This window comes from Taudactylus pleione, unplaced genomic scaffold (assembly GCF_031769625.1).
Source record: "Taudactylus pleione unplaced genomic scaffold, aTauple2 ptg000201l, whole genome shotgun sequence".
Lineage (NCBI taxonomy): Eukaryota > Metazoa > Chordata > Amphibia > Anura > Myobatrachidae > Taudactylus > Taudactylus pleione.
This window is the reverse complement of record NW_028284603.1, coordinates 39777501-39793508: the sequence shown is the minus strand read 5'-3', so window position 1 is coordinate 39793508 and position 16008 is coordinate 39777501. Positions and strand designations below refer to the sequence as shown.

The following is a 16008-nucleotide window of genomic DNA, read 5'->3' as shown; positions in this document are numbered from 1 at the left end:
GGGGGACCCACACTGCACACTTTGCACCCACCATACATTACACTTGCCTCTCCAGCATCTGGCACCAGCATTGTAGAAATCAGGATAGTGACACGTCCGCCTTTTTTCCCAAAGATTTTTGCATGCTCAGTAGATATTTACCGGAAACTTGATGCAGGTGCCATGTTCCCGGAGACTTGCGCCTGCACAGTAGACTCTATTTTGCAACTGCTTAGGCAAGAGGGTGGGAGGACCCGTACGGAGGCTGCTCACCGCCACCTCCTCTCTTAAGCTTTCCCTGTTGGTAGGTTAATGTTTCTATATGCTGCACGGGGACTGTGTGATGAGTAAACATTTAAAGCATTGCGTGATACAGTATATTAGTTCTATATAAATCGGTTCATAATCAACCATTGAATTATTTTGGCTGGTGGCCTTCAGTCTGTCTTTACTTTGCACTAACCAGGTGTTTTACATTTATACATTTCTTACTATTTTATATATTGTCATCTTTTTAGATGTGATTAGCAGATGGAATATAATCTCATTATTTCCCTTGCCATTTCCTAAGCAGTGAGGATTCAAACCAGCAGCATGTACAAACAGCAGGCAATGTAAATTGTAATTTGCATGCATAAAAATACAGTAATTTATAGGAGTTACAATGGGATTACTGTACAACAATGACAGTAACCATAGAAACTCCCTGTGTAAAACGGAGAATACAATTGAGATACAAATGCTAATGGAGATATATAATTGCTTGATCGAGATCCAGAGACACAACTGATCACATCAGGATATGACAAAGTACACAAATAGGGGAATAACCAACATAAAAATGAAGCGAACGGTTTTGATTTTTATCGCTTACAAAAAAAATGCACAAAACATTTAGGTATTAGTTAACTATATCAAAACTATAGGGAAGTGGATTTCCTTCCTTTATGATGAACCGTGACATGACCATTTGGTTGGAAGAATAGAATAACTGGGTGATGTGTGACCATGAGTGTTCTGCCATTTACATGTATATGTCAATTTTGTTGTATAAATCAGAGGTTCCCAAACTCCTCCATCACAGTCCAAGTTTTAAGGCTATCCATGCTTGAGCACAGGTGATTTCATTAGTATCTCAGTCAATTTGATTTAACCATCTGGGCTCAAGCATGTATGTCGTTAAAACCTGGACTGTAATGGTGGAGTTTGGGAACCTCTGGTATAACTGATCATCTAGACTAGTGGTTCTCAACTCCAATGCTCAAGTACTCCCAACAAGTCATGTATTTTGGATTTCTTTAATCATGCACAGGTCAGTTATTCTTTTTTGCAGGGCCAGTAGTTATACCACCTGTTTGCATATAGCAACATCCTGAAAACATAAACTGTTGGGGGTACTTGAGGATTAGAGTTAAGAACCACTAATATAGACAATATAATATCATCATAGACATTGCAGTCTACTAAAATGTGCTACAGGATATTATTACATTTTATTTATAGGGCGCCACAAGTGATCCGCAGCGCCGTACATACAGTAAAGGGTACACAGAACATTACATTACAGTACAGTAACCAAAATATAAACAGAACACAAGTAACAATTGGCAACACAATTCTCCATACACAGTACAGCTCTGTAGGTGAAGGCTGTCATAGAAGTGCTAGAGAAGAAGGCTGTGAGACAGTGGGGAGGAGGACCCTGCTCCTAGAAGCTTACAATCTAGGGGAGAGGGGAGACAGACAGAGGGGCAGGATAGTCCTACAGATGTATACACTTCGGTTTCAATGGAGATGGCTAGTGTCAAGTACTGCAGTCTGTCTATACATGGATTTGTGCAATGAATTTTAGAATTTAATAAAAAAATCACTAAAGGTGGATAAACTTGTGGTTTTATTTATTTTTTTATATAGCTTCACATAAAATTAAATTTGCACAGCTATATGGATTCCCACATTTTTTTGGTAGTTCTTCCCGTTTTCAAATACATTTTTAAAGAAAACATCCTAGAATGCATTTCATGGTATCGGAAACTGATGCTGCAAACAGCTGCTTCTCTAAACTATTCTAACATATTCTCATTGACTGCACTTGACCTATGTAACTCCATCCCGCTAAACTTTTGTAAGTAATTCTCCTCATCTTAAAATCTACATCTCAAATTGGTAGCATTGCTGCAACCTCTTGTCTGTGTCTGCACTTATTTGTAGGCATTATTTCATGTGTTTTTATATATTTCTTATAATGGGCTCAGTTTCCTGCTTAGTTGCATGGCATCATTTACTGACTTAAATCCTGATGGAAACGCCTCCAGATATTTCAATGCAGTTTGTTTCTAACAAGTTAACTTCCTAAAATACTAGATGAAATATGTATTTGTATCATGTATGAATGTATGAGAAAGGGGTTTAATTACATCTGTGAAATGTTGCCGCGCAATGAGGGCTCGATTCAGACCCGCTCGCTAGACGTTCGCACGCAGTGAAAGTATGCAAATCCGCAATCGCATGGCAAGATAATAGCATGCCCACTATGTCTTGGCGTGCGATCGCTCTGTGTATGCAGACGCCCACTTTACAACGTCATGTCCAGGAAGTGTATGCAGCCATTGGTAACATCGAGTACCATCGGAAGCGATCGCAGCACTTGTGGCTGACCCTACCCTACCAGAAGCACTGCGAGTGAATCCATGTGAATTTCAACCAAGTGATGTGTACTATGACGCACGCCTCTGAAACGGTGTTGAGACACCCCCCCCCCTCTGTTTTAATGGACCATCCCCTGTCATCATCCACACACGACCTGTCCTGTCACTCTAGCTAGCGAGCTGTCTAAGCGCAGCCAGTGAACGCTTCCAGATAGCATTTACAAATTTGCGCACGTGCACTGCGATGCGTACGCATGCACAGATTGCAAAATATCAGCAGCTTAGGGAGCGGGTCTGAATCGGGCCCTGAGTCTTTATGGCTGGAAGTCACCTGAGTGGCCATTGTCTATCTGCGTGTCTGTTTGGAGCTTGGTATAAGATGTGGATATAGAAAATGCGATTTAATAGATTTACAATTAAAGCAGTAGGAGATATGCCGGTATCGCAGCGCCATATATCCGCTCACTTCGACCAAGATATGTATGTGCCGAATACTGGTAACAAGGTCGGTGCCCTCCAAGAGGTCAGTCAGTGATGGCTGCCACAAACCTAAACATACTTGAGGCGGCACTGAAACAAAATCAATCGCAAGCCACAAGTTGGATGACCAACATTTTCGTGTCCTTTAGAACACTTTTGTCCCAGTGATTTGCAGTAACAAAGACAACTTTCCAACCTTATGTACTTCTACGAGAGGTCCCAATGGTGGCACATCCCGACCTCCTTGTCCTGCCAAGAGGATGTCACAGGCTGCGAGACGTGGGCTGTCACCTGTGGTTAGCTTAAGTAAGCATACATATGGACTTACAATATTGGACTGTCTGATGATAAGCGGGTGGCAGCCAATCTCCAGTTGGACCTTTTGGTAAAAAAAATTTCAGCATATAACAAGTTGATGTATAGGGTCTGTGCAGCCATGGAGTTGCAGCTAACTCTGAATACTGGCAGAAGTCCACATCTATTTTCAAGCACTAGTCTTTGTATCTGGCCTAAAGGCTGTGTTAAGTCACTAGAAGAAGGCTAGTACTGACTACAGAATGGTCAAACAAGCCTAGTGATTGTATGAGAAGAGAGTCATCCACTGTGTTGCATGCAGCAGACAGAACCAGTAGAATTGGTAGTGATCAATGGCCTTTGATTTAGCAGTGATCACATCAGTGATCACCTTGGTCAGTGCAGTCTCCGTTGCCAGTTGAGGATGAAAGCCTGTCTGAATAGGATCAAGTAGGTTGTGAGGCAGGTGTAGGCAAGTCTCTCAAGAACCTTGGAGGGGCAATGGACTTGCGATATGGAGGCAGTAATTGAGAGAGAATTTTCGTCAAAATTGTTTGTTTTCCAAAAAGGAGTGATCACTGCAGATTTGAATAAGGATAGAAAGTGAACAGTACAGCGAAAGAGAGAGATTGCAGATTTTACAGGTTGGGAAAAATACAGGGGACTGATTTGTGAGAGATAGGTTCCAAGGGGAGAAGTGGTGGAGTAGGAAGAAAGGAGATACTTCATTTGTGAGATCAAATGAAGAGAAGGTCTCAGGGAAGGAAATTAGCAATCTTCTGGCTAAGGAAGATCTAATTTCATGTCTGAAATTATTAACTTTGTCCTTAAAGTAGGAAGCAAGATCCCTTTACTATTAATTCAGTTGACCAGCTCATAACATGTTTTCAGTTCTCCAACATCCTTTGTATAGTGACTTACCTAAAACTGTACCCCATATTCAAAGATGTGGTTTAACTACTGACTTATACAGTGGTTAGTATGGGATAAAGCAAAGGGAAATGTTACTTTTCCACAACAACAATCACAGAAAGCAGGATGTAGAGTGTAGGAAACAACAGGTCAAGTTCTCTAACAATGAGTTTCTCAACCGTATCGGTCTAGAGCAGGTGTAGGCAATGTGTGGCACTCCATCTGCTGTGGAGTTACACATTATGACCTGCCCTGCCACAGTTTTGCTGTTAGGGCATGCTAAGACTATGTCAGTGGATGCTGGGATGTGCAGTTCCACAGCAGATGGAGTGCCACAGGTTGCCCATCGCTGGTCTAGAGCATGAGTTCCCATTTGTGTGAACATGCATATAGTAGTGCCATAGTGAATAAAGGACAGGTGAGACTGTTACAGTTGCATACTAATCATATCGTTTTTATGGACTTAGGGCCTGATTCAGACCCACTCGCAAGCGCTATGCGCTCGCGAGCAGGTCGATGTTAGGCCACTGCACATGTGCACGCCGTAGCCGGCTCCGACTTGCGCATGCGCGAGACCCGGCTAGCGACAGGAGCTCCGTCGCTCCGTGTCTCGCACCAAAAGGGGGCGGCTGCCGGTTTTGATCGACAGCTCGCACCGTTTTGGAGGCGTGGCATGGGGGTGGCTTCACAAACGGAGGCGTTGCCATGCGAACGCCTGCCTTTTGTGGGCGGCCCCACTGACATCACCAGTGATGTCAGTGGGAGAGCTTCCGGTAGCCGGAAGCTCTCTGGGGCTTGCGGCCACGAGACCCTACCACAAGGGTCTCGTCACAAGCCCGATGGTTGCGATGGTCTTGACCATCGCGACCATCCTGGCCGCTCGCAATAGCTGTGGGTGGTCCAAAAAAAAAAAAAAACGCCCTTTCAAAGCGTCCGGCTCTGAATCAGGGCCTTAGTTCAGAAAACCATAATTATTTGTGTTTCGTTCACTAGACATTGTGCCTGAATTATGTTATGATTGTAATGTATTTAAAGAAGGAACTAAATGAACTAAATGTGGAAATGTTGTAATGTATTTAAAGAAGGAACTAAATGAACTAAATGTGGAAATGAGTTTAATATGCTAGATTACAAATATATGCAAAATAGGTATTTTATCTCTTTGAAATAAAAAAAAATCTTGGTTTTAAAATAAAAATAATGAGCATTGAACAGTAATGTTTAATAACCTCAATTGTTGTTCATACTGTATAACTAATATTTTATTTTGTTCACCATTGTTTCTGTAATGTATTTAATTGTATTCTTCTATCATCCCTTTGACCCTGATTTTAAACTACTTAAATCCTTTATCATCTTCTCATTTGAAAAGGACTTATTTTTCCTGCATGTAAAAACATAAATCTGGAAATCAGAATTGTGATCATACGTGTTACTATCTCACAATGACTGCTGAATGTAATTATTAATGATCATATTCTTAAAATATTGCAAATGAATTGACTGCACAATTCATAGTATTGATCTGCTTCTGATAGGTCCAAAATATTTTGCTTTTCAACTAAAACCTACATTTTGATATCTCATCACCCAAACCTCAAAATGACATCACACATGAAAAATGCTTAAATGACAAACCTTAACATATCGGTTGTTATCTCTTCAATTTGCCGTGATATGTCAGCCTGGGCAACGTCCATCTAGTTCACCATGGAATCTGGCACGTTTCGTCCAGAGTGACTTTTTGGTACAAAGTAAGGTGATCCCGTACGTAGCGCGCTTGCAAAAATATGCAAATGTCGCAGCTGCCTAGCTTTGTGTTATGACACCCAATGACTGCTTCTTGTCACGGTTCTGGCTGTCAGGCTGCCAGGATCGCGACTCTTACCTCGCCGGGTGCTCTGGCGGTGGAGCAGTGTTCTGGAGAGCGGCGCTGGGCACAGGGGGTCCCCAGAGACTAAGGGAGCTCATCTGGAGGGAGGTGTGAGCAGGTGAAACTGACAGTGCATTGCCCTGGAGACTACTGGGCGCGGCCATGTTGGATTTTGTTCAGGTGTCTGGTGGGAGCCAATCAGGTCACAGCTGGGAGTGTTTTGCAGCTAATCCTGCACTACCTGAGGGTACTAAAGGGCTGTCAAGAGGTCCTTTAGTTGACATTGAAACGTTTATCACAGCATAGCTGTGAGCTAGTTCCTGTGCTCCCTTGCTCCATACTTGCTGCAGTTCCAGAGTGTCTGTGTTACCACTTCTCAGCTCTGAACCTCGCTTGTTCTGCATACCAGCTTGCCACCTGTACCCGCTACCCGCTGTGGACCAACCGACCCCGGTCGCTGAGTATAGTCCGCATTCCTTCAGCGGCACCTCTCCCTCCGTGTACCCACTCACCTCATGAGTCATACTCCGTTAAGACCAGCTGCCTTCCAGTATCAACAAACAAGCCTCCATTCCGCATCTGACTCCACTCTGGGTCCAAGCCCACGCCATACTGTGACACTTCTCAAGTTTTTCTCTTGCTCACAGGGATGCAACCATCGGACGCACAATTGGCGTGGGAACAGAGACGCCGGAGCCATCTTTACTGTAAACAGGATCACAATAGTCTGCAACACGTCCCAAAACCGTTACGTGTCTGCGCTTCAGCCGCTGCTCCTTGTTACTCCCACAAATGCTCCCTGACTCTCAATCACACTGTGTCCAAATTCTTGCTGCGAGGGCTATATAAAATTATACATCTATGTGTGTGTATATCTAATGTGTAAATTTAGAAGCTGAATGGCGCTCCCTGAAGGACTTCAGCTAATATTAACCAGGCATGTTTGAATTATTTTGCCTTGCTATTTTTTATTGAAGTTTACATACTGCCCACCCACCTACATAATATAGGGCCACCTCCGCTTTGTCCTGCTCCACCCCCTCTCTGCTACTCTTTCCATCCCCACGACTCACCATCCCCTGTATGTATTGTACTAGCTGGGGTATCCGGCATTGCCCAGGTTAAAAACTGGACTCTGAAGTACACCTGCAGCCTACATTTGTGTACATTGTCCTTGCCTGTAACCCCATTCCATTGATCCTGAAAAGGACCCCACTGTTTGCTAACATGCATGCAACAGCGGTGTAACTACCGTGGGTGCAAGCGGTGTGGCTGCTATGGTGCCCGAGCTGCCTCTGTGGCCTGCCGCTCCCCCTGCACTCAGTGACGCACACAGGATAGGTCTGTACATTCAGGGCCACCAAGGGGGCCCTGGTTGTCAGTGGTGCTGATTTGATGCTGGCCCGCCAGCTGATTACAGCTGGTGCACCGGCTGGCAGACATGGAGTGATAGTGCCACCAGTCATGAGGCAATCAGAGCTTGCGGACCGGCAGTCAATCAGCAGTGGCGACTTCTGATTGGCTGCTGATCCGATTGGCTTACCGGCGCCAGATTCAAATTGCGCTGGCGCTGTCTGTCCATGCCTGCTGTTGCCTGCCGGTGCACCAGCTATAATTAGCTGGCGACCCGGCACCAAATCCACACCTGCTGGCTGCTGATGGGACACAGGGGGAGGCAAGAGGCTGCTGGAGGGACACGGGGAGGTCAGTTGCTGGGGGGCATAATGTGTAAGGGGCACTACTATTATGTGGAATAATGTGTTATATGGGGCACTACTACTATGTGGCATAATCTGTAAAGGGAATTACTGTGTGGTATTAATGTGTGGCATAATGTATATGGGGCACAACTACTGCGTGGCATAATGTGTATAAGGGGTTCTACTGTATGCATAAACTAAATGGGCACTGTGTGGAGGCATATGTATGTGGTTTTTTTTACCTCCTGGGTAGGGCTCTTTTAAGAAATTGCTATGTGGCTGCAAAGTTCTAGTTACTCCTTTGCATTCAAACACAGAGGGCTGACTACCATATACGGTCACTTTAAAAGGAGTAACTGTGGATTGAATATGAACTTGCATGAGTCATAAAGTTTGACACTTGCTCAGACCATGAGGTTAAAAGGATACTTTTGTAGCTTTCACAAAGGTTTTTGGCAGACTGACGATTTCCAAGAGTGTCCCCATTTTTAGGGATTGTGTGACTGTGTGGCCCTGACAAAGTACAAATCTTGGCAAAAACCTTATCCTTGACAAACTACACAACCATGCCAAATTTGGTGGAGCTAGGTCCAAAACTCTGGCCGTGCATAATGGACATACAGACACGTTTTCTCACTAATTATATAGATGTATGTATCTATGTATATATGCATGCATGCTGGTTGAATGCTTTAAACAAGCATGAAAGTTGGGTTACACTCCCATAAATCTCCCACAATACAGATCTGTTCTGTGATACCATACAATTGCTGCACAGAAATGCCCATTTCTTCGAAATTGCCTTTCATGGAGCAAACCATCCACTCTTGGCCCATAACCTGTAAAACCTCTGCACTGTACTTATTTTACTATAGAGTGCATTGTTCCCGTCATGTTTAAAGTTCAAAAGCCAAGACTGTTGTTGTGCTTTACATTGCACTACTAGCATGTTAGGTTTACCAAATGCACACGTGCTCTTACTGCTCCTATAAATTTGTATCTATGGGGTAAATTTACTAAGAATCAAAATAGGTCGAGATGACCATCTCGGGTGCTTTTATTAATTTTTTTTCTTGCTTGCAAATTTACTAAAGGCAAAAGTTGGGTGAGTTAGAGAGCGATTTCTCTCATCTCACTCGCAAAACTTGGGTGAGATAGCAATCTCGAATCAAATCACCGTCGGGCCAAATTGGGGTAACCTCACGCCAATTTTTTTAACCCTATATTTAAAACCAGCTCTGTCTCTGCTGCCTGGTGCTGGTTCTTAAATTACAGTGGAACCCTACACATTTTTTTTCCCTGTAATTTTAAGAACCAGGACTGGCTGGCAAGTCCGGGGCTGGTTAGTCTTTCGGGGGGGAACCTCACATAATTTTTTTTTTTTATAACAATCTGAGGCAAAAAGTCAGAGGTTGGACTTTTTTCCATCAGCACTGGTTTTTCCTGGGATAAAATATGGGGCGCGTGCCCGCATATCCCTGTATTCAATTTGGATCCGGCGAAAACGGGACCCGGCGGAAAGGTAAGTATCGGAAAAGTCCTGTCAATTTTTGGAAAATCATCCTAGCACCCCCTAAAGATGTCCTGACAAGGGGGATCATTATGGGTACCCCCGAATAACCCTGCTAAAGGTATTTGGGGTTTTTAAATGGTCTCAATAGGTGTTATTTTGTGTCATTGAGCAAGTGATGAAGAATACATTTTTGCTTTTTTTTTTGGGGGGGGGGGGTAAATAAGTATTCCCATCAAATTTGGGGTACTAAAATAAAGCTTTAAAATGCACAAAAAAACGCACCTTCAGCAAGCACCTGCAATAACAAAAAAAAAAATCCCCCCTTCTTCCAGAGGCTATTTGCCTAGTTTTTGAATTTGTACCTCAACTTTTTTTTTTTTTTTTCCCAATTTTTTAAAGTGATATGAAGGGGTACCCTTTGTGTAATTTTTTGCATTTTTTGATGCAGTTAGCGTTGAGAGGGGTATAAAAAGGATTTAGGTTGGTCCCCGTAAGTTTGCACCCCAAAACCCCAATTCTGCAATTTTTTCCCGCCGGGCATCCATTGCCGATACTTTTCCGCTGGTTACAATGCGCAACTTTTCGCATCGGCGAAAAGTCGGGGAAATTGATAACTGGGATAAATGAAATCTCTGAAAATTACGTCATTGGCAAAAAAGTTTCCACGAAAACGCCTTTTCGCTCTGAATTGCATTCAAGCAGATTACACATATCTAACTGATATGTGCAGGCTGCTTGCTAGGGAGAGTTGTGCAGAGAGAAATCACTGCAATCTTGGGTGAGATAACTCACTCGAGCTTGCTTACAAATTACCCGAGAATCTCGACCTACATCACCATCGGCAAACTCGTTTAGCCTCAAATCACCTGTTGGTAAATTTTGGGGGAAAAAAAGTGAAAAAAAAAAACACCCGATTTTTACCGAGATGAATCACTTTGCAAATCAGGTCAATCCCAGTTCTTAGTAAATTGACCCCTTAGTCTGCTATTTATACTGTTCTGCAAGGTTTAAATGCCACAGTTCGCAAGGACTTAGCTTTTGATTGAGTATATGTGGGACATCAACATCCATAAGATGATCATCTTTTATTTAGTTTTTTTTTTTGCCAAAAGATGCAGAATTAAATCTGAATTTTAATTTAGATCATTAATGACTTGTGAATGTATACTGTACAAGATAGTAATCTTATTAGTTTTTTGTTTTTCAGGACTATCTCAACATTATTGCAAGAACATCTGCTTGCCCATGTATCTTTCTTGAAAGACCGGGGGATTTTGAAAGGCGGTGTTCCAGCAGGTTTTGCCGAGGTATTGATGCTGCATGATGAAATGAAATCTCAGCAGGTAGGAGATGCCTATTTTGATAATCAATGTGTCTAGATATTTTAACAAGCTGGATGTTTATAAGGTTTTATTTTTGTAGAGAGACAAGTCTTCCAAATTTAACCCTTTTTGCTACAACAGGTGTTTAACGTTCTAGTGTCAGTGAATGAGAAAAAATAAGACGATAAACAACAAATATTCTGTCCCTCCACACTTTTCTATACGTAAAGGGCCTAATTCTGGGTCTGATGCAAATTCGGCTGGCTCTTGCGCAGATCTGCAAACTGCATGCGCCTTAAGCTTGGTACACACTGGTAGATATATCGAACGTTCAGTCGAATGGCCGATATATCTGGAGCAAGTTGGCGGGTGTGTACCCCCGATTTGTCTGCGAACGACATTGTTTAGACATATCGCATCGGCTGTGCAGCACTGCAGATGGTCTATATATGTAGATATTTTGGTGCATCTGCTGGTGTGTATGGGTGACCTGGTAATTGCACATGCATATCTTGCAGGGACCTAGCGGTGAGTGACTGCTGAACTGGGCGCGCATTTAAATGCCTGCCCAGTTGTGATGTCAGACCTGACACATCGGGCGGACGACCTAGTGTGTACCCAGCATTAGAAAGCCGACTTTGCATGCTCCGTACTATGCATACGAAGAGACAAAGATGACAGCTGGGCAATCGATTGGGATTGTTCCGTTTTGTGGGAGTTTAAGCATACTTCCATGCTCATTTTCAGTGTGCGGTTGGAGATTGGGCGCCTGTTTCAGACGGATCTTTGGCACCCAGCATGGGGTGGGTGCAAGTACAGATAGTAATGACAGAGCGGACATAAAGATAGTGGGAGAAATGGCTTTCCACATGCCTATTCTTGGATAATCTGCATAGACAGGTGGAGACTCGCATTAGCATAAACTAGTAAGTGGGCTGCTGCGGACGGACAGGGAAGCAGCAACGGATGCATGCGACTGAGTCGGTCAGAAAGACCATTCGTTCTTGCTCATCTCATTTTCACATACAGTAGCTACTCTCTTTTGTAATATAGCACAGCTGTGACATTAATTCCTCTAATTATTGTATGCTTTTGTATAAATACAAAACTTGATTACTTTGGGTGCTTCCTTTGGTAAGATATATTATTCCATAAGGCCCTATATTTCATTGGCACAAACTATATTAATCTCAGTCATTTCAAATTAATTCAGAAGTCTCCTCAAACTTCAGTTATGGGAAGTACTGCTTTGATCTATTATGTCCATTATGTTTCCAATAGTAATTGAATTTTAGCCTTTCTTTTAGGGTCTGTGGAGCTCTTAACAGGGCGATGGTTTTTCATTGATTGCACCTGTGAGTAAATAATCAGTGTTAGGTGGCAGAAACTGTTCCCTGAAATACATCTCATTTCTACTGTTTGTTGGCTTAAGGCGCCCATACACTGCACGATATAGGTGCTATATCGTGCCGTGTATGGGCACGATATCGTACCTAATATCGTGCTGTGTGCTCCCGCGGGGTTGTACATAGCATCCCCAGGTCTTCCTGCAAAACCATCTGACCTGGGATGCGATGTACGATCCCATTTAGATGGAGGGGGAAGCCGGCATCTGTCACTGCCGGCAATAGCGCAGTCCCCGCAGACCGCACGATCCGTCTACCGACGGAATCGGCAGTCACCCTACACGGTGCAATGCATGTATGGCCACCTTTACTCACAAACAGCGATTTTCTGGATACAATATTGACTGGGCTAATTCAAATAGTAGGATAGATCATGTCAGCATTATCCATAATTTCTACTTCAGGGTCCATAGGGTATCCACAGGATACCTTGGGGTATAGGTGTGACGTCAGTCGCTGGGCACCATAGAGTTAAGCTTTTCAGCCTCCCAGGATGCACTAGGGTCTCCCTCCTGTACCCCGCCCCCGAGCCAAGGCACCCCAGTTTAGTTTGGTGCCCGGCCGGAGTCGGGTGCACCTGTCGGAGTGGGGGATAGAAGAGCCCCTGAAGCTTTCTTCAGTGCAGCTGTGGCTGCACATCTGGATGTACAGCATGGACAGTCAGTCCTGACGTCCATGCTGTCTTCCCTACACCCCCGCCGGTACCAGAACGCCGGTACCGATCCGGGGATGCTGGTGAGCATCTGGGGTCACAGCTAGCGGTGACCCCAGATGTTCCGGACCATGGCCGGATCCAAGGGGGACAAAGGTAAGCAGCGGGTCCCGCGGTGGGTCCCCGCTGGTCACATGGTCCTAAGTACCCAGGCAGGGGGCTCCCTGGGGACTGGCTGCAGCGTGGAGCCAGGCGACCAACCTGCGCTTTCCACTACCCCCTGGGACAGCGAACCGCAGCAGAGCGGTAGCGCTGCGGGGTCCCAGGGGTTAAATGCATGCCAGGGGAGCGCGCCTTCCCTGTCTCACAGCCGGCGTCTCCCCCGCCGCACACAGCCCTCTCTGCATGCAGCCGACTGGTCCTGTGGCAGCGCTCCTCCCCCAGGCCAGCCTCCTCTCTGCTCCTTGGCGGCCATCTTCTCCAGAACGCATGGTGAACGCTGCTGGAAGCGCTGGACGGAAGCATCGTGGTCTGGGTCCCCCCGCATACCTCTCCTCCGCTGTGGTCAGGTCTGTGTATGCAGCGCTGTGTCCTACCAGGCCCTGTGTCTGCGTAGTTGAGTGATCAGCGCTGTTAGTGCAGGAATTGATTTTCTTTGCATTGTATGTGACTGTGCTAGCGCTGCTGCCTGTATCTTTTCTCTAAACTGTCAGCTTAATTACTGTCCCTGTTCTTTCTGCTAAGCCCTTGCGGTGCGGTGCTGCAGAGTGGTCTCTCGCCTATTTAAGTTATAATTGGTGAGAGAGGTCACATACGTGGTGCCATCATGTCCGAAAGTGATTTTCCCCTCCGGCTACAGTGTACTACGTGTAAAGTACCGTTAGCGGAGGGGGAGGGTAGCGCGGAGGGCCTTTGCCGGCAGTGTTTGTCCATGGCGCGGCCTCTTACTGTTACAGCACCGGTACAGGAGCCGCCCTGGGCTTGTTTCGCTCAGGCGCTTACAGCCTTAGTGGGCCAGTTAGCTCCGCAGCCCGCGTTTACACCGATGGGTTTATCCCAGCAGTCAGTGGTGTCGTCACCCATGCAGGGTTTCCCACGACAATTGGTGGTACCCCACAGTCTCCCTATTTCCCCGCTCCCGGTTTCTCAGGAGCCAGCGTGGGTTAACTCCCTGATGAGTTCTGTACAGCACTTGTCGGATGTGTTGCAAGGGGAGTCTGTGATGCGGCCACATAAACGGCCGGTGGCGTCTCTGTCGGCTCCTTATGAGGATGATGAGGGGACGTCTGATGATGGGGAGATTCTGGATCCTTACGATCAGGAACCTCTCCATACTAAGGACGCTGATGCTAAGTCCAAAGTATATATTCCTGGACTTATTAGGGCGGTCCGCACAGCCTTGGTGATTGAGGACGAAGTTCCCCCAGCGGCTAAATCTAAGTATGCCTTTTTTAAAGATGTGAAGGGCGATGCCACAGTCTTTCCTCTTTCGGGTCAGTTGGTGGACCATTTAGAGGAGGCGTGGAAACAGCCTGGCAAAAGATACCAGCCGCAGAGACGCCTGGCGGTGGCTTATCCGTTCGCGGATAATTATTTTGCAAAGTGGAAATCCCCTCCACAGGTGGATTCTCACATGACCCGTCTTGTCCGTAGTGCCACATTGCCGATGCCATCTATGTCCTCCCTTAAGGATGCTACGGACCGCAAGGTGGAGATCTGCCTGAAGTCCGCTTATTCCCTTGCGGGGGGGGCAGCACGGCCGGCTATGGCCATTTGCTGGGTTGCCAGAGCGATGGAGCGCTGGGCGGATTCATTAGAGGCTTCTTTTGATTCCGACTGTCTGGCCGAACAAGCGGAGTTGATTGGTAATCTCCGTGATTCGGCCACTTATATCAACGAGGCGGCCCTAGACATTAGTACTCTGGTGTCTAGAATTTCTTCAGCAGCGGTGGCTGCTCTTCGCACCTTGTGGCTGCGATCCTGGAAGGCGGACGCAGATTCCAAAAAAGGTCTGGAGGCGTTGCCGTTTACCGGTGAAGTTCTCTTCGGTCCGGATCTGGATAAGATTGTGGCCACGCTGGCGGCAGCCAAATCGGCTTGTCTCCCGTCGGCCGCTGCTCCTTCTGGTTCTGGACCATCGTCCTTTCGGTCATCTAGGGCCCAGGGCAGGCCCAAACCACAGTCGTTTCCTCGACAGGCTGGCCCTAAGAAATCGGCCAAGCCCCGGAAGCAGGCATGGAGTACCAGACGTCCGGCCACCAAGCCAGATGACAAGCCTGCGGCCTGACGGTCCGGGCCTCCCTTTGGGGCATCCCAGGGTGGGAGGCCGCCTGCTGCAGTACGCCCAGTGTTGGTCGGCCATTACGACAGACACTTGGGTTCTGGAGGTGGTTTCCCACGGATATGCCCTCTCCTTCCGGCACAGACCCCCGGCTCGATTCTTCACCACGGGTCTACCATCAGACCGGAACAAGGCTACGGAGCTACGGAAGGTATTGCACACTATGCTCCAGGCTGGAGTTATAGTGCCTGTTCCATTCTCCCAGAGGGGCCAGGGTTTCTATTCAAATCTATTTTTGGTACAGAAACCCAATGGGTCGTATCGTCCGATTCTCAACCTCAAAGCACTCAACAAGTCTTTGCGGGTTCCGAAGTTTCGGATGGAGACCCTACGGTCCATCATTCTGGCGCTGGAACCTGGGGACTACATGGTGTCATTGGACATACAGGACGCTTACCTGCATGTCCCTATTCTTTTGCGCCATCAACAGTTCCTCAGGTTTGCAATCCGCAGCGACCACTTCCAGTTTCGGGCGTTACCTTTTGGCCTGGCGACAGCACCACGTGTTTTCACCAAGGTGATGGCGGTCATGGCGGCTTCTCTGCGGCTGCAGGGAGTCCGCATGTTGCCGTACTTGGACGACCTGTTATCTCCAGAGCTCCTGTTACGCCACTTGGACCTGACCATTGCACTGCTGCAACGGCACGGATGGCTAATCAACTGGCAGAAGTCCACTCTAATCCCGTCTCGGAGGATTCTGCATCTTGGAGCCTTATTGGACTCGGGACAGCAAAGGATCTTCGTGACGGAGGACAAGATCTCTGCTTTACAGTCAAGGGTGCGCAGTTGTCTGCACAGCCGCCGGGTGTCCCTACACTCGGCGATGAGGTTACTGGGCTCCATGGTGTCGGTGTTCGACATGGTGGAATACGCCCAGTTTCACTCCAG

The 16008-nt window shown here is 46.3% G+C and overlaps 1 protein-coding gene across 1 annotated transcript in view; it reads left to right on the top strand.

Moving 5' to 3' along the window:
* Nucleotides 1–16008, top strand: part of KIZ (kizuna centrosomal protein) — a 158996-nt gene that overhangs the window by 71214 nt on the left and 71774 nt on the right. Inside the window, exon 8 of the mRNA XM_088477334.1 lies at nucleotides 10607–10742. Within this exon, the coding sequence (XP_088333460.1) occupies nucleotides 10607–10742 (136 nt within the window). The remainder of the gene's footprint in view (nucleotides 1–10606; nucleotides 10743–16008) is intronic.